Source organism: Canis lupus, chromosome 31 (assembly GCF_048164855.1).
Source record: "Canis lupus baileyi chromosome 31, mCanLup2.hap1, whole genome shotgun sequence".
NCBI classification, from domain to species: domain Eukaryota; kingdom Metazoa; phylum Chordata; class Mammalia; order Carnivora; family Canidae; genus Canis; species Canis lupus.
The window spans coordinates 37012383-37039744 of NC_132868.1; the positions used below are offsets into that span (position 1 = coordinate 37012383).

At 40.0% G+C, this 27362-nt stretch overlaps 2 protein-coding genes and 1 pseudogene across 4 annotated transcripts in view; 1 reads left to right on the plus strand and 2 right to left on the minus strand.

Moving 5' to 3' along the window:
• SLC2A2 (solute carrier family 2 member 2) overlaps nucleotides 1-8349 on the minus strand; it is a 31865-nt gene extending 23516 nt beyond the window's left edge. The window contains exons 1-2 of one of the 3 annotated variants that reach the window (XM_072808068.1): nucleotides 8216-8349; nucleotides 523-615 (exon numbers count right to left, since the gene is read on the minus strand). In XM_072808068.1, the coding sequence (XP_072664169.1) occupies nucleotides 523-615; nucleotides 8216-8230 (108 nt within the window). In that variant the 5' untranslated portion in view covers nucleotides 8231-8349. Of the gene's footprint in view, nucleotides 1-318; nucleotides 434-522; nucleotides 616-669; nucleotides 822-8215 lie in introns of those variants that run through there. The other 2 variants (XM_072808069.1, XM_072808071.1) reach the window with 2 other exon arrangements.
• A 1179-nt stretch (nucleotides 8350-9528) lies between these two features.
• LOC140622360 (uncharacterized) lies at nucleotides 9529-15718 on the minus strand. The gene is made up of 4 exons (XM_072808141.1): nucleotides 15634-15718; nucleotides 10734-10986; nucleotides 10489-10589; nucleotides 9529-10280 (listed from the first exon to the last, which is right to left on the minus strand). The coding sequence occupies exons 1-4, from the start codon at nucleotides 15716-15718 to the stop codon at nucleotides 9721-9723; spliced, it is 999 nt and encodes a 332-aa protein (XP_072664242.1). The 3' UTR covers nucleotides 9529-9720.
• A 645-nt stretch (nucleotides 15719-16363) lies between these two features.
• Nucleotides 16364-18664, plus strand: LOC140622461 (zinc finger CCHC domain-containing protein 9 pseudogene; annotated as a pseudogene).
• Nucleotides 18665-27362: the final 8698 nt, after the last annotated feature.

Sequence of the window (27362 nt, forward strand, 5' to 3'; positions counted from 1 at the left end):
TCATCTGGCCTAGAATTGGGCATAATAAGGTTTCTGGAGGTTAGACTGGGACAACATATGTTAAAGTACCCAATGCACAGTGAGTTGGTGCCCAGTGAAAGTTTGTGCATAAAATGAGTCATTCCTTTTATTCGTCTCGCTTATTTCCCAGCATTTTTATTCCTTTTTTTTTTTTTTTTTTTTACTCACTTATGGCTCAGAGCTCTAAATACACTCTTAAGTTTTTTAAAACAACATCTGTAGGCACGTGGTATTCTGGCTTGAGTTTTCAGTGAGCTCAGCGAACAGCAGAGTCAGAGATCAAGAATTGTTTATTACCTTTTCTTTCTTTGTGAGGGTTATTGAGTAGTCAAGGCCAAGTTATCAGCTTTGAAGCCATGCACACAGTGCCTGACGGAACACTGGGATTACCCCATGTTCCCCACGTGGGTACACTTTATCTCTGTGTATGAGGAACACAGATCGTTCAGTCACTGACAGAAATCGTCAAAAAGAGATTTGAATTGTATGTGTTTCACTTGCCTCTTGAGGTGCATTGATCACGCCAATGTCATATCCAAACTGGAAGGAGCTGAGTGTAGCGGTGAAGACAGTGAGAACCAAGGTCCCGGTGATCTGTGGGTAATGAAACACAGGGCTGGGAAACACTAGGCAGTTTCAGTTACCTACCCTCCTGGCAGTCTGTAGCTTGGACTTCTGATAGGCTCCACAGGCTGGTTCTTGCTCCTTGCTCCTTGTACACAGTGTGCCCTATGCTCCCAGCAGAGGTCTTTCATTCAGGAATGCAAGAGCCATCCATCAAGTCCTCCACATTGCTAAAGCTGAGAAAAGTTTGGGACAATTTCTTCCGAGACAGGAAGGAACCAAACCTCCTTTTCCATATATATATATATATATATATATATATATATATATATATATATATTTTATAAAAATATATTTATATTTTATTTATAAATTTATATTTATAAATATATTTTATATAAAATAAAATATATTTTATAAAATATATATGTATTTTTAAGATTCAAAATCAAGACTGAGGACTAGAATTGCTACTGACCAAAGGACACTGCCATGATAAAAACAGCCAATTTATATCATTGGGAGAAGCCAAAAAGGCACTAGTAACAGAGATAGGGAGGTCTGGGCATTGCTACAGTACAAAAACACCTCAAAACTCATACAAGAGGCATCACTCAGGCTTTATCATGACCGCATCAATATCCAAGTAAGGATAATCTTCAAGATTTGTAACTAATTGAACCTAGAATTATGGACTGAAGGATGTTATTTTCTTTCCAACTCCATGTAGCTACAAAACTCAGTGTAGAAAGGGACAGAGCATTCACTCCCTTCAACTCATAAATACATGTCTAACCTTCTTAGAGAAATCCCATCATACATGTAGAATCATATATCAGGATATTTGATTCAGCACTCTGTGTGTGTGTGTGTGTGTGTGTGTGTGAGAGAGAGAGAGAGAGAGAGAGCAAGATGGCAAAAATTGTAGAAAGAACCAAAATGTCATTCAATGGAAAATGGCCAGATAGGTTCAAAAACATCATGATACATACAACATGTCATGCTGCAGTTAAAAAGGGTAATGTGATCATTATGTACTAACTTATTGTTAAGTGACAAAGGAAGGTGTGTAATCTCATTAATTTTTTGGAGGCTTAAACCTGAGTATTCCATGATTTGTGCATGTTATATGTAAGTCACATAATATTTTCTTGAAGAACAAATAACAAAAGGATGACCATTGAGGAATGTGCTACTAGAGAAGGGAAACAAAACAGTATTTTTTTCTTTAATTTTTATTATAAGACATTTTATAAGGAAATCATTTCATGTATAATATATAATTTAAATGTTTAAATAAATTGCATGGGATATTGTAGAAACTTCATTGAACAAATGAATGAGTCATATCAACATGGATTCCAGCTCCCATTTGATATTTAGGGAGTATTATGACCCAAACCACTTTTCCTATAGGATCTTCAAATTTTCTCTAAGCAACAGGATGATTGTAAATCTCTACTCCATCATGAATAGTTTATTAGCTAAATCTCCTCGTTCCTTAATGAAGTTAGAGGTCAGAAATCTCAGTGTCATCATCAATGAAGTATTATCACAGAACCAGCCTGAGAGCCCTTGAGTTCTATAATGTAGAGGTTCTAAAACTAGACCCCCATTGGAGAGCTTGTTACTGGTGTAGCTTCCTGGTGTACTATTGGGTTGGAATGTCTGTGATGAGAATTGGAATCTGTAGGTTTGTACTCTCTTTCCACTAATTCAGAATGAATTTCAGGTGGCACTTCTGTAGGCTTTTCTTCCCAGCACCTTTCTTCTCCAAAAGGACTTAAAACTATCCCCAAAGGTATGATAATATATTATCTTGAAAGAAGCATATATATCCTATATCCATATATATCCTGAGGGAAGCATACATATATATAAAATATACATTATATTGAGATATAAATCATATATGCCTATATATAATACAATAATTACAAATAAATTCAAAGTATATTAACTGTAACTGTGTATGCACATACACACACACAATATGCTACATTGTGTATGGGATTACCAGAGATTTTGAATTATCCTTTAATATGTAACTAGATACCTAATACCTAGTGTCTCAGGCAACCAAACTAAAATGAGTTCCATTTACTTGGTTGATAGTTTCTCCTCAAATCCTTTTTCCTCTTCAGCTGTTTCCAAGGACAGGGAATTTTATCCTTTCCTTTTATTTGTAGGAAGTAACCATCATCAGCAGTGAGGGGGCCAGGGGCCACCTTGACAAGGCTTCCACCCACTTCCCTGAAAGTCTCCATCACTACAATCTAGACAATCTGATAATAGGCGCAATGCAAACACAACTTCAAGGCCTAATACTGAATATTTCTGCCTACTGCATGCCTATTCATCGATATAGGTGATTATCTCTTTTAACTATATTGGTTTTCTCTTGCAGCTATAACAACACATATTTGTTATTCTACAGTTCTTATAGGTCAGAAGTCTGGTATGAGTCTCACCAAACTAAAATTAAGATGTTGGCAGGCTGTGTTCCTTTTTTTTGGAGGCTGTCGGGGAAAATTTGGGTTGCTGGTAGAATTCTGTTCCTCATGGCTGTAGGACCAGGATCTGTGTTTTTGTGCTGGCTGTAAAGCGAGGGCCATTTCCAGCTCTAGAGGCCTCCACAGTCATTGGTTAGTTGTGCCCTTCCTCTATCTTCATAGCCAGAAATGGGCCAGTAACGTCCCCATGTTGCATTTCACTGATCCTGACTACAGCTGGTGGAAAAGTTCTTCCCTTTGAAGAATTTATGGGATTAGATTTGGCCTATCTGGATAATGATAGATAATCCAGGTAAATCTTCCTATCTCAAGGTCCATAACCTTAATGACATTTGTAAAGTCCTTTTTGCCATTTAAGGTAACATTTACACATTCTGGAGACTGGGTAATGGACACTTCTCATGACAGCACCATCAGTGTCCCTATTTTATAGATAGCTAGACTAGTTTAAGGTCTCACAGCCAGTAACTTATACAATAATGATTTAGACTGAGACTCTATGCTTTTAACTAATTAGTTATTTTGTATTTCTCATCGGTCAGAAATATTCAAAAGTCAAGCACATCTAAAAGTCTAGGATCATAATCTTCCTAAATAAAAAAAATCTGAGGGTGCACATGTTCACAGAATTTGCCAAGTGTGATGCTGAAGCCAAATCACCAATACCCACCAGTTTCAAGTGCATTTTCCTACTACCCACCAGACAAATCCCCTCCTTCCTCATCTACCCACAAAAAACTTTTATGAGGTTTCTGTACAAAACTACAAAAGAGCAAAAGCTACTCAACTGCTCATCTGTAGCTCAGTCAAAGAAGAACCTCATGGCCTTCCCACCACCAAGCCCAGGGCCATGATGTACTTACCCAGTTTCATCCCTGCATCTCCTTTTCTTCCTGTAGCAGAATGTCCAAGCACTTGGTGTCTTAGTGACTGCCCTTCCCACTCCATCCCTGGGCTTCTGCTCTCTGCTGGCTCTGTCCTCCTGCCCCCACCAGACAATCATATAGTTCCTTTCTTCTTATTTTAACAATCCAACTAGTCACCATGCCAATGGTGAGCAGAGGTGCTATGGAAATGGAAGTTAGGGATGCAGGTGGTGGCCGCAGCAGATCTGGTTCCCCGTAATCTCCATCGGCCCTCCCCAGCCACTCCAAATACACACTCTAAGTCACAACAGCGTTAACTGCTCCTATATTACTTGATAAAAATGAAATTTTAATTTTCAAAGATTGAAGTTCTCTGGAGCTCCCGTTCCTTTACTTTCTAATCAAATTGTTCTAAGTCATTACTATAGAAATTCTGAGGCTGCCCCTAAGACCAATTTCTCATAGGAATAATGGAAAAAGGAACTGTAAAGGAAACAAAGTTTTTAAATGTTTAGAAATCTTCAAGTGTCCTTTAAGTCCTTGTCCTCTGGTTTTCTTGGCTGCTTGTTCGGAATTGGCTTTGGTCTTACCATCCCGGGGAGGGAGGTGGCTGCAGTTTCCCCACTTTAACTTCCTAAAATAGAAATCTCATCTAGTTGGTCATGTAAGGAACAATGTTATCAATTTTAAGAAAGTTACTTGAATTCCCTACTAAAGTCATAATTCCAAATATAGAAGTCTCTGGAGCTGCTTGATTGCATTTCTTCCTTTCTTTTTTCTTTTCTTTTTTTTTCCTTTCCTCCCTCTCTCTTTCCCTTCTTTCCTTCTTCTTTCTCTATTTTTCTCTTTCTTTCTTTCTTTCTTTCTTTCTTTCTTTCTTTCTTTCTTTCTTTCTTTCTTTCTTTCTTTCTCTTTCTTTCTTTCTTTCTCTCTCTCTCTCTCTCTCTCTCTCTCTCTCTCTCTCTTTCTTTTTTTTTTCTGTTTTATATTCAGGTTTAATTTACCTCTCTGAACTTTGCCTTAAACTGGCTCTTTGCTTTCCATCTTTACTTTTTCTGTTGTGAAATGACAATAGATAAAATTTGTAGTCAATCTTCTATGCGTGTTGATATTAGGCTTGGTCAAAAAAGTTTTGTTTATGAGAGGGAAAGTTACTGAAGACTGCTAAGCCTGAATGAATTAGCCCATCAATCCTACCCATTAATCTAATGTCCAAGAGGTTGACTCAAGGATAGGTATATAGGAGCTAATAAGAACAGTGAGAACTTAGGAAGTTACCTAGTGCAGGCTCTGGGTTCTAAATGGTTCACCTGTTCTTTCAACAACTCTGTAGGTAGTAATTATTATTTTCATGTCACATATGGAAAAACCAACACACAGAGGGTAAGGAACTTGTCCAAAGGCTACATACCTACAGAGTGGCTGAAGGTCTTCAAGCTTCGTCTTTTACCTCTTCATAGGCTACAAGATATTAAGCCTGACTCTTAGGAGGACTACTTTCACTCAGAGCTCAATAATTTTAAGTTAGAGAAACTAGGTTCTACATCCAATGAAAGATAGGCTGCAGGATAAATATGGGATTACATAGAATGGACGAGGGCTGAGCCCTAATGTAAAACAAAGTGTGGTGTTTATTTTGTGGTTTAGAAATCATATGGTGTTTGTTAGAAAGAATAAATCAACGTGGAATTCAGAAAACCTAGAAGAGTCCCAGCTAGGCCCTTATCCCTGAACCTGCTTCTTTACCAAAAAATGGGTATAATAGTTATTGCATAAGATTATCATAAAGATTAAATAAGATACATAATATAGTCTTCCTACAAATAGTGAGAGGGCTCTAAAACAATTGCATCTTTTTTCTTAAATTTTTATTTATTTATGATAGTCACACAGAGAGAGAGAGAGAGAGGCAGAGGGAGAAGCAGGCTCCATGCACCGGGAGCCCGACATGGGACTCGATCCCGGGTCTCCAGGATCGCGCCCTGGGCCAAAGGCAGGTGCTAAACCACTGCGCCACCCAGGGATCCCAACAATTGCATCTTTAATCACATTAGCATCTCACTTATCTCTCTTGTCAACCAACCATCTGTCAACTTTTCATGTCACCAATAATCTAAATAACAAAGTACAAGAAATTATCCCTATTTTATAGGTGAGGAAACAAGGGCTTAGTAAGTGATATGTCCAGTACCAAATAGCTAGTAAGTAACAGATACTCTAGTGTTAAAACCAAGAACTGGTGTTCATAAACTCCCATTGCTAAACAAACAAACAAACAAAGAGATTTTAAGTAGCTACGTATTGACTTGGTATGGAGGAGAAGCTGATGTCTTTCCTCTAAACTGCATGGCTCCAAATGCCAACCTGAAGGTTATCTTGCACCCAACTTTGAAAAACTCCAGGGACCTCTCAGGCCATAGAGTTTTCATGCTGAAAGGGATCTTAGAGAACAGAGGATTCTAATCTAATTTTTATCATTTTTCCCTTGAAGAAACTGAATTCAAGTCCTTGTCTGAGTTATACAGCCCAGAACTCAGGTCTCCTGACTCTCAGTTCCATGCTTATCCCACTTCTTTCAAAAGGTCTGGGCAGATTTACAAAGCTGAAACATTGTACTCTACATCAGTTCTCATTATTTCTGGGTTCCATTATTACACAAGAACCAAGAGCCAAGGAATTTCTAAAGCAACAATTTCTAAAGCAAATTTCTAAAGGGAATTTAATGATAGTTCAAAATGAAGCTTGAGCATTTACTATATGTCAGACACCATGGTAAGCATATTACCTTCCCTTTTGCAGTATCTTATACACTTTAGTTATTCGAACACTACCTTTATGATATTTGCCAAATCTACATGCCATCCATATAGTTATTAACCTAATATTTGTCTTTGTATCATCTTTAAAATGCTAACCATTTTAGTTCTATCCTGCGCTATACTAGGAAATCATGAAATCCTAGTTATTTTTAAAATACATCATACAAATACATAACTAATAACATTAAAATATTTGTCATCTGTGTCTCTCAAATATTATCACATTTAGATACTCCCAGACTATAAAGAACTATTATAATCCCTGTATATCTTATATTATATTCTCCTATTATATCCCAATATGTTCTTATTTTGTCACAATATAGAAAACTCAAGCTCAGTTAAATAACTTAACTTTGGTCTCATAGCAGGTACGTAGCATCACCACACTCCAAATCCAAGCCAGGCTAATCGCAAAGTCTGTGCTCCTACTTTACTGACATCAAAAAGTGCTCAGCAGAGTAAATTAAAATCAGAACTTGAGAGATCCTACTCTAACAGGGCCACAGACTTACCTCTTGGTGTGATTGTGTGCAGGGGTAGGTGCGTGTGGTTGAGGAAAACTTACAAGGGAATGACAGCACTATGAGCTTTCTAATTTTAAGTGTTTATTTTCAAAAGTATCATATCTACAAAGAAGTTGAAAAAGTAGCGCAGTGAACGCTCCCTACCCTGTGTTCAGGAATGGTTACCATTTACATTTGTTTAATTTTCACTGTGTGTGTGTGCGCGAGCACACGCATGCACGCATACACGCATACACGCATATGTATGTAGTTTGGTTGGAATCATTTGAAAATAAGCTGCAGATATTAGAATCAGTTCATTCCTAAATACTTTAGCATGTGTTCACTAAGAACAAAGACATTCTCCTACATAATTACAATACCATCACCATATCCAAGAAAGTAATAAATACGCTAATATTATCTACTGTAACAGCCCATTTTCAAAATTTCATGACTGCCCCCATATTGTCCCTTACAGCTGTTTTCTTTTTTCCAGGATCTAAGATCGCTTGTTGCACTTGGTTGTCAGTTCTTGATCTCCTTTTATCTAGAACAGTCCTTCTACCTCTTGTTTTTCATTCATTGTCATTTTTGAAAATTTCGGACCAGTTTTCATGAGTCGTTGATACAGGTTAATTTGCCCTTTTTCTGCACATTCTTTCAGAATTACTTGAGAAAAAGTTACATAGACTTCTCAGCAAACAGCAAATATCCTTAAAGTTCTGAATAGATTACATGATATAAAATCCTGACTATGATATATATTTTAGCAGCCAAATCAACTATCAGTTGGCCAAGAGAAGTAGCCTTGATCTGTGGTAGGTACACCCAATATCCCCCAAATCCTCCATCTGGACTTGAACAAATCCAGATTCATTTGGATTTCCTTAAGCTGATTTAAAATGAACATAATGCTGCTTTACCTTGTCTTCTGTCATTTTATCGGTTAGGAGTCCTCCTCTTAACTCCACGTCCTGTGATGAGTGTGGCACATGCAGCTGGCCAGCCGCTGCCTTTCTCCAGCTTTCTACTAGTTATACATTAGAGGAGGAGGAGCAAGGAAAGGAAGCGGAGTGGTCATTTTTATTAAAGTCCAAATCTAATCTTGGCAGAGGTTGACTATTGAGGAGAATCTAATCAATAAATGCTTTGCCTTCGTGACTTGTAGCTTCAATGCTTGTGCACCAGCAAAAGGAAATGGGAGCAGGTCTCTCTGGCGTAAGTTACGAACCAGGGACGGTCACACTTCAAGAAATTTTAAGTACACCAGTAACCAGGGATGGTGAAAAAGAAAATCTTTGGTGTCTTTTGTAGAAGATGAGATGCTGGGCTGACGTACCGTGTTGTGAGATGACAGAGACAAGGGACATGGGAGGTACATTGCACTCTGCCCTGCAGAGAACCAGTACTATGGTGTTTGTGCTTTAGAGCTGGGCTGTGTGGCCAGAGGCCCTTGTAAGCTTGATTGCTTTACCTGGATGAGCTTTGGAGAGCTACGAACTTGGGTTTGAATCTCAACATTTTACTGGTGGTATTACTTTGCTTAAGTTGGCTCCCAGTGACTTTTCTCTTTGTTTTTTCACTGAATAAAATGAAAGTAACAGAATGCATTGTTTGCTATATGGATTAAATGTGATAGGAAAGTGGTTAGTCTTGTCCATAATACGTGCTCAGCAAATGTTGGTTGTTGTTATTTTTGCTATTATTATTATTGGTATAGTGTTATGTTGAGAGGCGCTTGTAGAATATAGAGTTCTCAAGTAAATCTGCTCGTATGGCTTGAATCTGTACCCTTCTGTGTCTTCTTTATCATGTTCAGCCCTGTGGGAGCCCAGACAGGGTCAAAATTGGTTGAGCTTGAATTATGTTTGGTGACTGTTGTCACTGGCTCTACTGAGGCTCAGCTGGAACCAGTTCCAGCAGAGGACTTACAACAGACAGTCCCCCAAATCCGGGGATGTTATGAAGAAGCAGACAGTGATAAAGTGAAGGATAAAGGAGACTCCAATTTCATGTGTCTCTTATTTCACCACCGCCCTTTTATTTCTATTATCTCTGCAGGGCAACCCAACGAGTAAATAATTCAGTCTAAACCACAAACTTGAGCCCAGCACAGTCCTAGGTTCTGATATGCATGAAATAAAAGACACTTAGGTGTTCACAAGGTATAAGAATATTGTCTAAATGGAATCACAAACAATAAAAGTTTTTTTTGGTAGAAAAACATGAACTAATATATTATTAGCAATAATAATTAATCTTTATTGAGTTGTTGCTTGTCGCCAGGTGCTGCTCTCAGCATTTTACACGGATTACTTTTTCATCCCAAGGCAATCTCCTTTGTAAACTGGGCTTTGGCGAGCAAAGTTAGCCCAGATAGCCACACGGACGTCAGCGCACAGCCAGCACCTGGCTTTCTGCACCAGTTTCAGCTGGTTCTGCACCCGTTTCGGCTGGGGATGCGCGCTGCCCACTCGTCAGAGCGCCCACGATCAGGAGAGGATTTCTTAGCAAACCACTTTCCAAGCGACTTGACACTGCAAGGAGGAGTCTTGGGGCAACCGTGAGAAAGGAGTTCCCTTCTGACTTTTACCAACCTCGGGGTCCTGAGTCGTCCTTTTAAGAGACGGAATTGGCCTCGCGCGCGGCGTGGGGTCCGGGGAGCCTGCACCCACCCCCCACCCCCCATCCCCCATCCCCGCGCAGGGGGCGCGCCCTGGAGCCGCGCGCCCGCCTCCCCCGGTTTGGCCAGCACCTGTCCCTGCTCTGTCTCGCCCGGAAAGAACAATCCGTGCCCCTTAGGGATGGGCTGAAGCTGCCTCCGGGGCGCAGGGAGGCGGGCGCGGGATCGCGGCGGAGGCCTGGCGCGGGAGGGGCTGCGGTGGCACCTGCGCGTTCCCCGGGCGGTGATGGGGCGCTGGGGGGGGGGCGCCCAGGGGCGCCGAGAGATCCCCGCTGAGCCGTGGGGTGGTTCTTCACGCTCCAAACCTGGAAGGGCAGAGTCTGATTACTTCTTGGCTGATCTAATCCTCGTGGTAGATAGCCCTGGCTCTAGGGGGGAGAGTCTCCAAGGATAGGAAAGAGTCCCCCCTCCCCCCCCTTTTTTTTCATTATTTTTCTTCCTTTCAGCAACAGGAGACTTCTAGAAGAGGGAGGAGAGGAAACCAGCCCTCCCAGCTTGCTGCATTCCTCTCACCGGGCAGGTGCGGGAAGGCAAAGGCGTCCCGGGGCACCCCATCCAGTGTGTTGAACTGGGCCAAGCTAGGGGCGCAGGGGGCAGCTGGAGACTCCTTGACCCTGCGGGAGACAAGTGCACTTTAAGATTTCCGAGTCAGACTCGCCCTCATGGTACTTGCCTCTTGCCCTCTCTAGACACTCTGGTCGGGGCCACCAGCATCTCTCCCGGCTGTGACCCCCTGGCCTCCCTGTCCCCATTCTTACCCTACAGTCCCCTTTGACAGAGCAGCCAACAGTGGTTTAAAAATTAAACCAGACCATAACCCCCTTTGCTTAAAAGTATCCAGAGGCTTCCCAGTCACCCTTAGAAAGAAACCCGAATTCTTTTCTATGGCAGGAGCAGCGGGTTTGGTGTAGTGTTCATTCCCTGACGCTGGGATCTCTCCTCCTCCTCCTCCTCCTCTCCTCCCCGTCTGCTCAGCCACACTGGTCTCAGGCTTGTTTAATGTATTCCAGGCTCAGCACCTTTGTACTCCTCGGGCCCCTGCCTAGAGCACTCTGCCCCAGATTAGTATGTGGCTGGCACCTCTACAATCAGATGACAGCGCAGACTCTCTAACCAGGCTTGTTCAGGTGGATGCCACCTCCCTCTTCCAACTCATTCTCGGTCCTGTTACTCTGCTTTTATTTTTTCACAGCCCTTATGCTTGAAATTTTATTTACTAGTATTTTATAATTAAAACAAAATATTTCATTAATAAAATAATGAATAATAAATGACAATATTATGTATTAGATATGTATTATATACATTATGTGTAATAATGGTTATCTATAACATAATAAACATATTTAATTATTTAAATATTACAATTATTTTAATTAAAATGTATTATTATTTTATTATTTTACATGTCTATTATTTATTATGTTCCACTTTCCCCACCATATTTAGGTTCCATGAATGTGGAGACCTTGCCCATTATGTTATTTCCAGTGCCCGCTAGAGTGGTGGGTACATAGTAGGCACCCAATAAGTATTTATTCATTTAATAAATGAAGGAAGTTCAAGAAGAGTTGCCACATGCTTGGGTTTTGTTTTTTAAAGATTTTACTTTCTTACTGGGGGGGAGAGAGAGAAAACATGAGCAGGGGGAGGGGCAGAGAGAGAAGCAGACTCCCCAGTGAGCAGGGAGCCCAATGTGGAACTAGATCCCGGGGTCCTGGGATTATGACCTGATCTGAAGGCAGGCACTTAACCAGCTGAGCCACCGGGCGTCCACTACATGCTTTCTTTCAATGCGGGAGGAGGCATCTGAGGCTGGCATTAGATATTTATTGATTTAACGTTCAATAGATGCAGTATTTACACTGCATTTTGGTAGGCACCAGTTACAACAGTGAACTGAACAGACAGGTCTCTGCTCTTACGGGGCTTACATTCTATGAAAGATATAAGATGGGTGCTGAGAAAGAGAACACCAGGGGGTGCCCACTTTAGAAAAAGTGCTCAGAAGAATGTTCTTTGAAGAGGTGTCTTTTTAGTTGATACCTGAAGAAGGAGCAGGCAGGGTGGAGGGGGAAAGTATGTGCCAAGCTTCAGGGAGGAAAGATCTTAGGTTGAAGGATAAGAGAAGTTTGGTTAAAGAAGGGGAGCAAGAGGAAGTGGCAAGGGATGCTATTGGGGATATAGACAACAGCTATATGCAGTCAGAGCCTTGAAGGCCATGGGAATGAGCTTGGAGTCATGCCAAGGACAATGGGAACTCCTTGGATGGGATTAAGCATGGAAGTGATGTGATCCAGTATCCGTTTTAAGATTACTCATGCTGCTGAGTGAGGGGTGGAATGGATGGGGCACTCATGAAAGAGGAGAGACACAATTGCAAGGCTCTTACAACAAGCACCAAAAATAATAGTGGTAGCAGGGAAGGAGAAGTAACAAATGCAAGATATATTTTAGTGGCGAAGCTGGACTTCTTCCTAAAAATTTTGGGAGAGTGAGAATTCAAGATGGCAGATTGGCTTCTGGATGTTGAATTGGGATGACTGTGATGCTATTTAATGATACCGATGCTGGATTGTTTATTCATCTGAGTGATAATCTAAGTTCATCCCCCAGACCTCAAGAAGGGTGGCAATAAAATAATCGAAACAGATACATTTTGTTTTACTTTTTAGAAGTTAAACTTTGTCAAATAATTGTAGTTGTCCGAAATAGTATAGAGTTCCCATATACCCTTTACCCAGTTTTCCCCAATGTAACATCTTGTAAAACTATAGTATAATATCACAGTCAGGTTATTGATATCAGTAGTCAAGATACAGAACATTCCCATTGCCACAAGAGTCTCTCATGTTGCCCTTGTATAGCCACAGCTACTTCCCTCTCACCCTTACTGACTCCCAAACTGTGGCAACCATTAATCTTTCCAACATTCCTATAATTTTGTCATTTAATGAATGTAATATAAATGGAGTTAGCTAGGATGGGTAGTGTTCTCCAGAGAAATAGAACCAATAGTACATGTGGATAAATATGAGAATATGAGAGAAAGCGATTTATTTTAAGGAATTGCCTCATGTGGTTGTGGAGGCTTGGTGAGTCCAAATTCTGATGGGGGACACCGGCAAGCTGGGAACTCAGGAAGGAGTTGCACATCAAGTCCAGAGGCAGTTAGCTAGAGAATTCCCTCTTGCTCTAAGGAGATCAGCCTTTTGTTCTATCAGACCATTGGCTGATGAGACCCACCCACATTCTGGAAGACAATCTACCTTACTCTAAGTCCACCAATTTGCTTATTTATTTATTTATTTATTTACTTATTTACTTATTTATAATTTTTTAAATTATTTTTTTAAATATTTTTTTAAATTTATGTATTCACGAAAGACACACACACACACAGAGGCAGAGACACAGGCAGAGGGAGAAGCAGGCTCCATGCAGGGAGCCCCATGTGGGACTCGATCCCAGGACTCCAGGATCACACCCTGAGCCAAAGGCAGACGCTCAACCTCTGAGCTAACCAGGTGTCTGTCCTTCCACTTTCTTTTTCTTTCTGAAACTTGTAGTTCCTTTCCTTTTCTATACAAAATTCAGAATAATCTCATATATATTTACAAACATTTTTGCTGAGGTTTTGATGGGAATTCCATTAAACTTGTATACCAGTTTGGAAACAACTGATATATTTGCCGTGTTGAATGTTCCAATCTATGAATATGCTCTTCATTTATTTAGATCTTCTTTGATTACTTTTATAGGTTTTATAATTTTCAGCATATGAATCATAATACATATGCATTTTTAATTTTAGTGTCCATGCATTTGTTGCTAGACTATAGAAGTATAATAGATTTTTGCTTATTTATCATATATCCTACAACTTTGCTGAACTCACCTACTAGTTCTATGAGTTTTTTTTTTAGCAGATTTCTTGAGCTTACTTATGTAGACAATCATGTCACCTGAAAATAGGGAGAGTTTTATTTGCTACATTCTGACCTACATGACTTTTATTTCCTTTTCTTAACTTATGACACTGGCAACAACTTCTAGCACCGTGATGATTAAGAGTGATATAAGTGGCTATCTTTACCTTGTTCTTAGTCATTGAAGAAAGCATTAGTCTCTCAAAATTAAGTATAATGTTAGCTCTGGGTTTTCTGTAGATACTCTTTATCAGGAGGCAGTTCCTCTTCAAATCAATTATTCTAGGACTTTTTTAAAAATCATGAATCTGTATTGAATTTTGTCAGTTTTTTTCATCAATTGATCATGTGATTTTTCTTCCTTAACCTGTTAATATGATGGATTACATTGAATGACTTGAATCAGAATTGTTTCTCTGGAATAGCTTCACTTGGTATTGAGTATAATATTTTTTATGTATTACTGAGTTCTTTTTTTCTAGCATTGGGTTAAGGATTTTTATGTCAGTATTCATGAGAAATACCAGAGTTTTCTTTTTGTATCATCTTTGTCTGGTTTTGATATCAGGGTAATATTAGGTTCATCAAATGAATTTAGAAGTCATCTTTCATCTTCAGTTTTCTGGAAAGGATTGTATAAAAATGATGTTTAGTAGGATGCACCAATCAAAAAGTCTGGGTCTGGAGATTTCTTTTTGGGAGGTTTTAAATTATAGATTCAATTTCCTCAGTAGTTACAAGATGATTCAAATGATCTATTTCATATTGGATGAGTTGTGGCAGTTTTGCTTTTTGAGAAAGCAGTATATTTCATCTAATTTGTCAAATTTATGTCTTTATTAGTATTCCTTTATCATTCTTTTTATGTCTGCATGGTTTATAGTGATATATCTTGTTTCATTCCTGATATTGATAATTTTTGTCTTCTCTCTCTGTCAGTCTTGCTAGAGGTTTGTAAATTTTATTGATTTTTTTTCAGAGAAGAAGATCTTTATTTCATTGATTTTCTATATTGTTTTTCTATATTCAATTTTATTAATTTCTGCTCTTATCTTTATTAGTTTCTTCTTTCTGCTTACTTAGGGTTTATTCTGGTATTCCGTTTCTACATTCTTGAGATGAGAGATTAACTGATTGCTTTGAGGATTTTCTTCCTTTCTAAGAAACTTAGAATTTAGTGCTATAATATTCCTTCTCAGCGCTGCTTTAACAGTGCCTCACAGATTTTGACATGTTGCATTTTAATTTTCATTCTGTCAACGTATTTTTTTTAATTTTTTATTTATTTATGATAGTCACAGAGAGAGAGAGAGAGAGAGAGGCATAGACATAGGCAGAGGGAGAAGCAGGCTCCGTGCACCGGGAGCCCGACCTGGGATTCGATCCCGGGTCTCCAGGATCGCGCCCTGGGCCAAAGGCAGGCGCCAAACCGCTGCGCCACCCAGGGATCCCGCCTACTCATTATCTTCATGTAATTGTCTAATAGGTACAATATGGATTTTATCATAATTAGACAGAGACCTTGATTTCTTACCTTCCTATGCTCAAATATGCCACTTGCTACTAATGTAGCTTTGGGCCTCAGTATCTACTTCTGTGAGACCGATAGGATAATGCCTACTTCTTGGGTTAGTTAAAACCTTTAGTCTTCTCCAAAGCCAAAGCCAACACTCCTTTCTAGCCCCCCTCATACCTTCCTAAGGACCTCACTCCTGCAATTATCCACTACTCTTCTTGTCATCAATAGAAATCAATTTCCACATCTCTACTGAATCGTTTACTTCACTGGTGTAAAGCACATTAACTTGGCCCATCTCGGGGAAAGTATCTCCCTTAGCTTCCTAGATGTTGCCTCATTTCTCTGTTTCCCTTCATGGCAAAACTCGTCCAAAAAATTGTGAACGCTATCTACACTGTTTACCATTCTTTTCTCCTCAATCTACATTAAGTGGGCTTTTGTCCCTCACCACACCTCTGAAATAGTTCTTTATGAGTTTCCCCACAATCTAAATCTCCCCAAGGCTAAAGGGCAATTCTGTATCTATTGGACCACTCCCCTTTTTCTTGAAATGTTTTCTTCTCTTGACCTCATGACAAATGGACCACTTGAACCCAAAGGCCACTGTCTCTCATTTTCTGACTCCTTCTTCATTTCCAGACTTAATAGTTTTATAGTCCAGTACTCAGTCCTTGGCTTATTTCTCTTTTTATACACATTCATTCCGTAGATAATCTCATTAGATCTAATGGCTGGTATCCAATAAAATGTCCTGTGATGATAGAAATGTTCTTCATCTGTGCCATCCAGTGTAGTTGCCACTAGCCACATGTGACTATTTAAATTTTAATTAGTTAAAATTTAAAGATTCAGTTGCCTGTTGTACTAACTATACATTTCAAGTGCTCAGTATCCATGTAAGGCTAATTGCTATTATATTGGACAGCATAGAAGTACAATTATCTGTTTCTCTTTCCAAACTTCAGATAATACTCAACATCTCTATGTAAATATCTATGAGTTTTTGTCTTAAGTTAATCCTGTGTAAGTAGAACTCTTTCTCTACTTCTTTATCTTTAAATTTGCTACACAACAAGCCTTTTCTTGTTCAGTAAATGGCATCAAAATTGCTCCAGGGGCCAATTCACTGGAGAGCTCTGCCCACTATGCCTTCCAAATATGCCTTGAAACTGACCACATCTCACCATCTTTATCACTATCACTCTGGTCTAAGGAGCCACTCTCTCTTGCCTTGACTATTGCAGTAGCCTCTGAACTGCTCTGCCTGTCTCAATTCTTGCTCCTCTGCAGTTCATCTTCCTTATGGCAGTCAGGAAATCTTTAACAATATTTAAAAAATAAAAAGTCAGAATACATTTCCCAGTTTAAAATGCTCCAATTGCTTTCTAGTTAAAGGAGAATAAATCAGAACTCCTAACCTTACCTTAAAGGCCTGCATGATTTGATTCTTTGCTTATTTATTAACATCTGCTCCTCCACCTTCAACTTGTTCATTTTGCTGCAACCACCAAGTTGCTTGAAACCATTGAGCTAGCGCCTTTCTGTCTGGAACAGTCTTTCCAGGATGGATGCCTCCTTCTCATAATTTAGTCTCAATTCAGATATGTCCCTCTCACCTCCACCTACTTCCTCCTCCAATCTACCTCCACCCATCCCCTCCCTGACCACCCTAGCTAATATAGCATCTTCCCTGCTTTCCCTTATTAACATAATTACCCTATTATAATTTGTTCATTGCATTTGTTAATACCTAACCCCACCTTATGTATTTGTTTCCATGTTTATTTTTAGTCTCTCCCCTAATACAATACAAAGTCCTTAAGGGACAGACTCTGTCTATCATGCTCACTGCTGTATTCCCAGCCCCCCAAATATAATCAGTACACCCACATGGTAGGTGCTCCTAAAGGACTGACTTATTAACTTTAGGCTTTTCTGGGGGTATTATATTTGTTGATTAATTCATAATTAGGCAATATACACAATTTGCCAGAATCCCTTCCTACCTTACATCAAGAGTAGACTGCCTAGCCCCTGGAGGATTACTACACGCTTGATAAGGTACTGATAAAATCATGACCAGGTGGGCACAAGTTACCACCACGCGTACCAAGAGACCTTTGGCTGCAACATCATGGGAAGACATGAAGAAGGGGTCCTGTGAGGGAGAAAGCCAAAACCTACCAAAGAGTAAACAACTTGAAGCCAATAGGCTTTCTGTGAAAAATGATGCTCCCAAAGCAAAACACAGAAAGGACAAAAAGAAAAAGGAGTATTTAAATGAAGATGTAAATGGATTCATGGAATACCTAAGAGGAATCCACAGATGATTCACAATGGAGAGATGATAGCAACAGACAGTCAGGAGGTAAGGGAAGAAATTGCGGTTGCCTTAAAGAAAGATAGCCGACGGGAAGGAAGAAGACTGAAAAGACAAGCAGCAAAGAAAAATGCAATGGTATGTTTCCATTGTAGAAAACCTGGCCATGGGATTGCAGATTGCCCAGCTGCCCTTGAGAATCAAGATTTGGGCACTGGAATATGTTATCGCTGTGGGTCCACAGAGCACGAAATAACCAAATGCAAAGCCAAAGTAGACCCAGCTCTTGGTGAATTTCCTTTTGCAAAATGTTTTGTTTGTGGGGAAATGGGACATCTGTCCAGATCTTGTCCTGATAATCCCAAAGAACTCTATGCTGATGGTGGTTGCTGTAGACTTTGTGGCTCCGTGGAACACTTTAAGAAAGATTGCCCTGAGAGTCAAAATTCAGATCGAATGGTCACAGTTCGTCGCTGGGAAAAGGGAATGAGTGCGGACTATGAAGAAATTTTGGATATGCCTAAACCACAGAAACCCAAAACAAAGATACCTAAAGTTGTTAATTTTTGATAGTGACTAGTTCTATCATTTGTTACCACCTCATTGTTAAACATGAACTGAGCCTAATTCACAAATTGGAGCTGGGCTTCCTTGGAAAACTGTGTTGTGGGACCAGTATGATCTGGGTATGATCGAACAGTTTCCTGAGTGCTTTCCATTAAAGAGTGCTTCTATCACTGGAGAAAATCACTGAAGAAAAGTATAAGATGTTTAAATTGGATTCTCTCAAAGAACATTTTTAACAGAACTGAGGTATTACTGAGTGGTTATATGCTTGATTGTAACAATCACCTTTTTATTAAAAATTATGCATTAATGTGAACTACCCCTAAACAAAGTATAACTGCTTTGCATTTGGAATTGAATTTTTGGAAAAAAAAAAAAAGGAATTGAATTTTTGGTTTTATTGTTTTCTCGGTTCAAAGTGCCTTTTTATTAAGAATTTATAAGTTGCCGTAAAATTTACTGTATTTTTAAAATATTTAATAAAAATTCATTTGCTATTTAAAAAAAAAAAAAGAGTAGACTGCCTAGGTTTGAATCACAGTTTCATCATGTCTAGCTATATGTGATCTTGGGAAAGTTTCTTTTAAACTTTCTGTGTCATGGTTTCCTCATCTATAAAATGCACATAATAGTGTTTCTCTCATAGAATGGGTAAGGATTAAAGAAGTTATTTTTTTTTTATTTATGATAGTCACAGAGAGAGAGAGAGAGAGGCAGAGACATAGGCAGAGGGAGAAGCAAGCTCCATGCACCGAGAGCCCGATGTGGGATTCGATCCCGGGTCTCCAGGATCGCACCCTGGTCCAAAGGCAGGCGCTAAACCGCTGCGCCACCCAGGGATCCCGGATTAAAGAAGTTATTACATGTACCTGGGATGCTTGGAACATTGCCAGGCCCATAATAAGTATTTGCTATTATTATTAATATTATTATTATTTATTACTGAACCTATGCTACATTTCATTAAAGGGCACCTTCATTTCCTAGAAGATTTTCAGTAAGGACATTGGGTTGCAAGGGACGATGATGATATTTCAAGAATTTCCTGACTCTGATCAAAACATGACAACTGTTTTATATTGTAGATTTTATTTATTTAAACAAATATTTATTCTCTGTTTAATCAAGGATACTTAGAATTAGTCTATTACTAGAATAGACTACTAGAATTAGCCAGGAAGCAGTTTAAAAATATCATCTCTTGCCCACTTAGAGAGAAAGGGAAGAAAATTTAATTAATTAGTATGGCCTTCCCACAGCGAGGTTACTGGTGGGCAGCTTTAAGCCTTGAAAGAGCCCACAGGACCTTAGCATCATCCTTCTATTGCAGTGTATGTCTGGTAATAAAAGATCTTGATATTATCCTTAACCTTGAGAAAATAGGCAGCAAGGCAAGAGGCAGCTTCACAAAAGAACTAGGAACTAGAAAAGTAATCATTAACCAGATTCCTAAGCCCTCTTTCTAAAATACTGAACATCTACCGTAGCTCAAAATTTTACACATCATCACTTCATCCCTGTAACATCATTTGAGTGAGACATTATTTTCATTTACTGGCAAGAAGACTAAGGCTCAGAGCATTGAAGAATCTATCCCAAGCTTCCATGGCTAATCAGTGGCAAAGCTGTTCAAGAAAAGTTTATAGACTATCTTTTATGTGCCAGTACTGGAGGGAGCAGTGAACTAATCAGGTGAGATTCTTGTCTTCCTTGAATTTACATTTTTATAGGTATTATTTGGTTCCAATTTTAGAACCTATCTTGAGAGCACCTCAAAGTTTTTCAAATGACAACCTATGGGGGATGAGGTGACACATTAATAAATACATCAGAAGAGTGAACAACCACTGTAACAGCAGTCACAAATATTTAATGAACAATTTGTAGGTACTTGTGCTTATAGGTTCTAATAACAGCTGGAAAAAAAAAAAACAGACACAATGCCAGAGTCAACAGAACTTTTAAAAAAGATTGGCAAACAAGTGCTTAACAGGGTGGGGCAAGTAATGTAAATGGAAATGTCTATGCATTGTATCCTTTCAACACAGATATATATTGTGTATTAATCAATTAGACATATTCTTCAGTTTTTCAAAGGACTATGGCTTTGTCTAATTTTCTTAAAACACAAGTCTCTTTGCCTAGCTTTTCTTTTCCTGATTTTGTGAGTGAAATTCTATCTTATTTCCTGCTTCATATGGGAAAAACTGTAGTAGATGGCATCTGACACTTGGCTTCAGCCTCAGAGAGTAATAGAGAGATGTAAGTTCTGTGACAACCTGGAGAGGCTACTTTCTTATAAGGAGGGTAGTCACTACCCAATTCTAGATGATTTCACCATCCAGGCCCGGGGATTTGTGTTCCCAGAGCAAATGTAAGCCATAAGTAAATGGGTGGATTGTTTGTTTTGAGTTCTTCCAGAATTGATAAACCCAAGAAAAAAAGAAAGAGGAGAAAATCTGGGGAGTTTAAAGGCAGGAACTGACTAAGCACATTTTCTTTTCCTTGTATTTGTCTCAGAATGGTTCTAGGTCTATAGATTCCAGAAAACGAACCACAACTTGTAATGTAGATTATCTATTTGCATGTTATTCACTGTGTGTTTTCCTTCTGTCATCTCTATCCCTCTAGCAAAGCTTTCAAGAGGAACTAAGGGATGGGTTAATGCCCACACTGAAGGGCTAGAAGGGGCAGCTGGGGAACCAATGACAGGATGGTGAATTTGGGGAGACTCGAGTCAGCCCTGTGAGTGCCCGCAACCTCAAACCTTGTGGACTCTTGCTTTCTTGCTAATGTTGAGGATGTGGATTTACTTCTAAGGGAACCTATAGTTTTATTTCAAGAAAAGAAGGAGGTTTATAAGTATGACAATTAAGATGAAGTGATGTGAAGTGCAAAATTCCTGCATCTCTTATCCACATTCATTTGGGTGTGCCCACATGCAGTACATAAAAGCTCCCCAAAGGTCCAAGTCTGCGAGATTGAGTGTAGTTGCTCTGAAACAAATTACTAGAACCTTGTTCATTTGTGTATAGTTCTGTATTAATGATGGTTCACATAACTAATAATCTCATTAACTTTCACATTCATAATGAATATAATCGTACAGGGTTTTCACAATACACTCTGAAGTAGGTATTATTATTGTTCTCATTTTATAAACAATGAGTCTGGTATTCAAATGCAGTTTAGTAATTTGATCAAGATCGCATGATTAGGTAGGGCTAGGGTTTCTTTTGAACTCAGATTTTTGGCTTCAGATCTTTTTGCTGTGACCTGCTATCTTTGCTGTGGCCTGGAAGCTACTTATAAGGGTTGTCATCATGTGATCTATGCCACAGTGAATGGTTGGTGCCGAATGGCCTAACTTATTCAGCAATTAATAACCAGATTCTTGATCATTAAGGGCAGGAGTAGACAGTTGTTTAAACTGCAAAACCATTGTTCCACTTGGTGGAAAACATACTTTTTTATTTAGTTCTACCCACAAGGAAAACACTAAAAAGAGTGGAGTCTAGGTTTCCAGCAAGGTCTGCTGAGGCTGGTATATTGTTCCTGTTTGGATGCTCTGGGGTTCAAATGATCTCTCGGACTTCCCCTGGAAATGAACCATGGCAGGGGTCCAGGGAGATCAAGTCACGGTCCAAGTGCAGTCATGATCTCTGTCTCCAGCCACACCCATGGCTAGGGGAGACTGCTAGGAGCTTAAGGATAGTGTCTTGTGCTGTGATTAAAAGGAAAGAACCCTGGCAGATTGTTGGTGCCAGTTCTGTGGCAGCCAATGCATCGGCCTACTTCCTTTATTCCTTTTCTTTTCCTTCCTTTAATATTGCCTATAATTGAGTTAATTCAATGGATTTATATAATGGATCAGAAGGAATGAGTGGACTCTTCTGGCTAGCTCAGTGGTTACCTGGAGAGACTCAGACAATCTAAGGTGACAAATCCAGATGCCCAGAGGACCTCTTGACTCCTCCCGAAGGCAGACCTATGGCTACCAAGTGCAGGGCAGAGGAAGTAGCCCTGGTCGCTGGGGTTATGACTGTTAAGACTTCTTGTATAGATGCAGTGACCTTAATAGCCTTACAGTGACCCGCACTGGGAGTCACACATGAAAAGCTACCCAGTAGCTCCTACAAGTCTAGGTACCATTCCCACCTTTTTGCTCTTTCTTTTAACTGGAGCTCGTGATACTTGGCAATGAGGACAGCTCTCATTAAAAGAGCAAGAGGTCTGCTGAGTGGGCAGCCCCCTGAATCTGTGCCATTCATGTCACGAAGGTTTGACAATCTGTGTCAAATTCCTTTGACAGTTGCACATCTATGGCAATTTTTCAGTGAGCACTGTCCTAAATTAATTAATCATTGGGTAATTCAGTCTAAATTGAATGGTGCCTCTGCATGCAGAAAAGTTTTGTTTGTGATTTTTAAGTCATCTCAGTTTAAATGAAGTCTATTAAAATTCTCTGTTCCTAACCAGTTTTCAATCAAGGATGCCTAAATGGCCACAACACTCTGCAGGGCATCTTTCTGTTTTGAGTTTGTGTCTCTTCAGTGTTCAGGGTTAATCATTTACAGACAGTGCTTGTAATATTTTCTATCATTGCCTTCAATACCATTTGCTGCTAATTTGTGAGGTGCTACGGGAGGCTTATGAGGTTGACATAAAAAAGTGGGAGTAAAGATCATGAGGTCATCATTGAGGTTTAACAAACAATGTTCCTCTGTGTTGTTGACCAATAGGTCACCAATAAAAGGACTAGTGTCAGGGAGAAATGGTTCTCATGACAGCTGTTTACCAGACACAGAGGAGTTCTAGGAATGTACTGTCACAAGCAGATGGTGCAATTTGCTGGTGGGCAAGATGTTGACCCAGGTACTCCTTTGTCTTGCAGATCTCTAAGAGGCACAGCCAGCTTCCACTTATTTGCCCCATCCCTGGAGAAAATCCCCAGTGCTTACACCAAATGTGGGCCTCTGGCATTTTTTCAGAGACATTTGAGAGACAGTGGCAAGACCAGCAAACATAAAAGCAAATAGAATCTCTCTCCCTTGCAACTTGAAATCACCTCTTTCTTTGAGCAAGGCAAATGGATTTGGTGAAGCACTTTTTGGTGATTGATGGGAAGAGGAAACAGTTTTTATTTTTCTTCAGTGACTCGAACGAGCATATCAAAATTGAAGGTTGGTGCCTCAGTGACTCTGTGCAGCAGAGGACTCAGTTTCCCATAGGAGGACTCCTGTGGGCCTCCAGTGATGTTCAAGGCAGCCTCAGAATGGAGCCCTCCTTTGTGGTGGCTACAGTCTCCGATTACAGGGGGAGTCTGCCCCAAGGGCCTGTTACTGCCTTTCCTCTGACCTTTCTTCTCTGCTCTAAAACTCTCCTCAGGTGGCCTATGCTGACATGAAGGGGGAAATCGCTCTGCTTTGCTACAGCAAGAGCACAGGCCCCCATCTCTCTTACCCTGACCCAACTGCCAGATTGTAGCCAATCCTCCTTACAGGTGGGCTCTGTTGGCCACACAACAAAGCCTTTGCCTTTATTTTGCCACTGATGGATGAAGGGTGAAGAGGGTCAGGAACACATCCTGGTGGACAAGAGAGAGTGCTGTCCTTGGAGTGGAGATGAGCCTTCTCCTTCCATTGCTGCTGCAGCCTTTCAGGCCACCTTGAGCCACTCCGTTATGGTCTCTGAAGGGTGAGGCTCTAAGTTCCTTGCAGGTATGCAATTTTGCCCTTTTGAGACATGTAAGATCACGGCAGGGATAAGAGAGAGATTTCTCGATGATGGCTTCACACTAAAGGGCAAAGAGATGGTCTGAGTGGTCCCACAGGTAAGAGTCTAGATCATTTCTGAGGATTATAGCCCCCCACTCCCTGCCCCAAGAGGAGGCCTAACGCTAGAATGTGATCCTTTGTCCTCATCACTTAACACCCAGCCTGACTAATCCATTGTCTTTACTCACAGATTGCTTGCCAGTAAGAATTCACTTAGCATTTTAATCCATTAATTTGCTGCTGCAGAGCCAGCTCTGCCTAGGAGATAACTGTTTCAGATGCCAGGGCACTAAAAGATCACTGCTTGAAAAGTTTATTGGGTAATGAAATTTTAAAAATCTCAAATACCAGGTAATGTTTTTTTCTGATTGTCATTGTTGACTTCCACGAAGATTGTAGCTGGAACGTTTGTAGGAATGTAGGAGTACAAAAGAGATTAGTAAGAAATTATGGAATTGCCACAGAGGCCACTGCTTGATTGGTGAGGCTAAATGGGAGTCTAAAGACAGACATTCTTATAAATTATCTCTTACTAAGGTAGTTCTATTCATTTATCTTAACCATCAAAGCTTAGGGAATGAAGCAGGCCAATGCATGCATATAATGCAGGAATAGAAACCCAAGAGCACCAGATGGTGCTCAAAAAACAACAGAAAGTCAATACAAAGTAATTTTGTTTTGAAGGAGGAAAAGGAAAACATATAATTTTGGGTATTGAGTGGCATAGGCACTTTTTTTTTTTTAAAGCTTTTATTTATCTGTTTGACAGATAGCAGGAGTGAGGAGAGGAGGAAGGACAGAGGGAGGGGCAGAGGGAGAGAGACAAGCAGACTCCCCGCTGTGCACAGAGCCCCAATCCCAGGACCCCAGATCACTATCAGAGCTCAAGCGATCACTACCAGAACTCAGGTCGGACACTTAACGGACTGAAACACCCAGGCACCCCCTTCTTTCCCTCTTTGAATAAATAGATACACACATTTAAAAGGTAATACCATTGTATTCCTTTTACATAGTGATTCCTCTAACCTCTCTTTTGAATGTTATGGTCATTATAAGAACAGCTACACACAAAATTTACAAGGAGCTTTTCCATTCATGGCCTGATGTGATCAACATAACACAACGGTGGGCATTATCCCCGTGTTAGAAATAAGAACACAGAGGCTTGGGGAGCTGTGTTTACCTAGGAACGCATATTATAGGGGCTTTAGGTTCTGTTCTTCCAAATAGTTTAGGAATAAAGTCCCAGTTCTCAGCTTTGCCCTTTCCACTTGATTTTCACACACTCCCTGGGTGATCCCTGATGTTGAATCATTTCTTGACCTTGATGTCTCAGGAACTAAATGCTCTTTGAAGAGGTGCTAATCAAGTGGTCTTTATTTTAAAAAAGGTCTTATTTGCACAGTCATTGTTACTGCACCGGTTTGGTAGAAAGAGCACTAGACCAGTAGCCTAAAGAACAGTCTTCTTATTTCAGTTCTACCCTTGCTATGCTAAGATCTTGAGCAAGTTATTTCTAACTCTTTGCATTTTAGCTTCCCCATTTATAAAATAAGAGGATTAAACAGAATGAGTTTTAAATTAAAATTAAAATTAGGGAGAAAAATTTTACGTATAATGGAAAAATAATTATAATGAATAATTAAACACTGATTAGGACATAGAATAGACAAAACCAATAAAGCTAATCAAGAATAAATTAAGAGTAAAAAAAGAAGCTAAGTGCAGAGTAAAGCATATAGATAAAATGTCAATAAAAAAGGAAAAAGTTAAGAACAAATAACATACAAAAGTGTAGGCAGATGTTTAATCATATAAATAAATATTCAAAGAAGAAGAACAAAGCAAGAAGAATTTAAAGTCACAAAGACATAGAAATAAGGCCAGTTGCCAAAGAAAAGGGAAAGGCAAAAAAGAAGAAAACAGTAAATAGCTGAGTCAAAAGAAATGAGAAGTTGGTTATCAAGGAGAGAAGTATTAAAAGGAATAAGTAGTCATAAAAAAGGTTATCTCCACCTAAATCTAAGAGACAATTATAAAGAAATTAAATGGAGATTTGAAGACTTGAGACACAAATGGAGGGCTGCTGAAGGGAAGTGGGTGGGGGTGGGGTAACCGGGTGACAGGCATGAAGGAAGGCACATGAGGTGGTAAGCACTGGGTGTTTTGCTATATGTTGGCAAATTGAATTTAAATTAAAAAAATTCTTTTTATTTATTTATGTATTTATGTATTTATTTAATTTTTTTTATTGAAGTTCAATTTGCCAACATATAGCATAACACCCAGTGTTCATCCCATAAAGTGCCCCCCTCAGTGCCCATCACCCAGTCACCCCCACCCCCCGCCCTCCTCCCCTTCCACCACCCCTAGTTTGTTTCCCAGAGTCAGGAGTCTTTATGTTCTGTCTCCCTTTCTGATATTTCCCACTCATTTTCTCTCCTTTCCCTTTATTCCCTTTCACTAATTCTTATATTCCCCAAATGAATGAGACCATATAATGTTTGTCCTTCTCCGATTGACTTACTTCACTCAGCATCATACCCTCCAGTTCCATCCACATTGAAGCAAATGGTGGGTATTCGTCGTTTCTAATGGCTGAGGAATATTCCATCGTATACACAGACCACATCTTCTTTATCCATTCAGAGGAGAGAAGAAAGAAGGTGAGAGGAAAGGCAGTAACAGGCCCTCGGGGCAGACTCCCCCTGTAATCGGAGACTGTAGCTCCGGAGACCCCCAGAATTCAAAAGCCAGCTCCTCCCCACCCCCTGCACCCCAACTAGAACATTTAATAAGATGAAGAGCTGCCTGTATTAGGAGCGTCAGCTCTCGCATATAAATCCTGTCACTGTGCGGGGCACTCATGCCGTCTCCACATACAGGTGTCTTTGAGGGAGCTGTACGGAAAACTCACTCTATTGCCCTTTCTGATCATTTTGCCTCGGACTAGGGGTGACTTTGGCATGCTCCGGGTTCTGGGCCTTCGATCATGAACGGCCGTCAGGAGAGGGACGGAGAAGGGGCGAAAGCCTCGGGTTCATCTGAAGGCTGTGCTGATTCTTCCTTGCTCCAGAATGCCTTCTGGTTCTAGATTCTCTCATCTTCCAACGGTCACCTATCTTACTAAGGGGGGTTAGTAATACAAGATAACCTGAGATCGTGGAGCACTGGGGGTAGAACTGAAAAATTTGGTCAGACCGTGCGTAATGCTGCTAATCCATGTTTTTATGACAGCCTCTGGTAAATTAACTTTGAGATCTAGAAACCAG

What these genes read in the sequence shown, in the direction of transcription:
- LOC140622360 (XM_072808141.1), bottom strand. Translation starts at nt 15,718, where the DNA reads ATGGGCCAAGTTAATGTGCTTTACACCAGTGAAGTAAACGATTCAGTA. An exon ending in CTGTCAAAGGGGACTGTAGG is followed by an intron (nt 10,590 to 10,733) that starts GTAAGAATGGGG and finishes TGTCTCCCGCAG; the next exon opens with GGTCAAGGAGTCTCCAGCTG. An exon ending in TGCCTTCCCGCACCTGCCCG is followed by an intron (nt 10,281 to 10,488) that starts GTGAGAGGAATG and finishes CTGCCCTTCCAG; the next exon opens with GTTTGGAGCGTGAAGAACCA.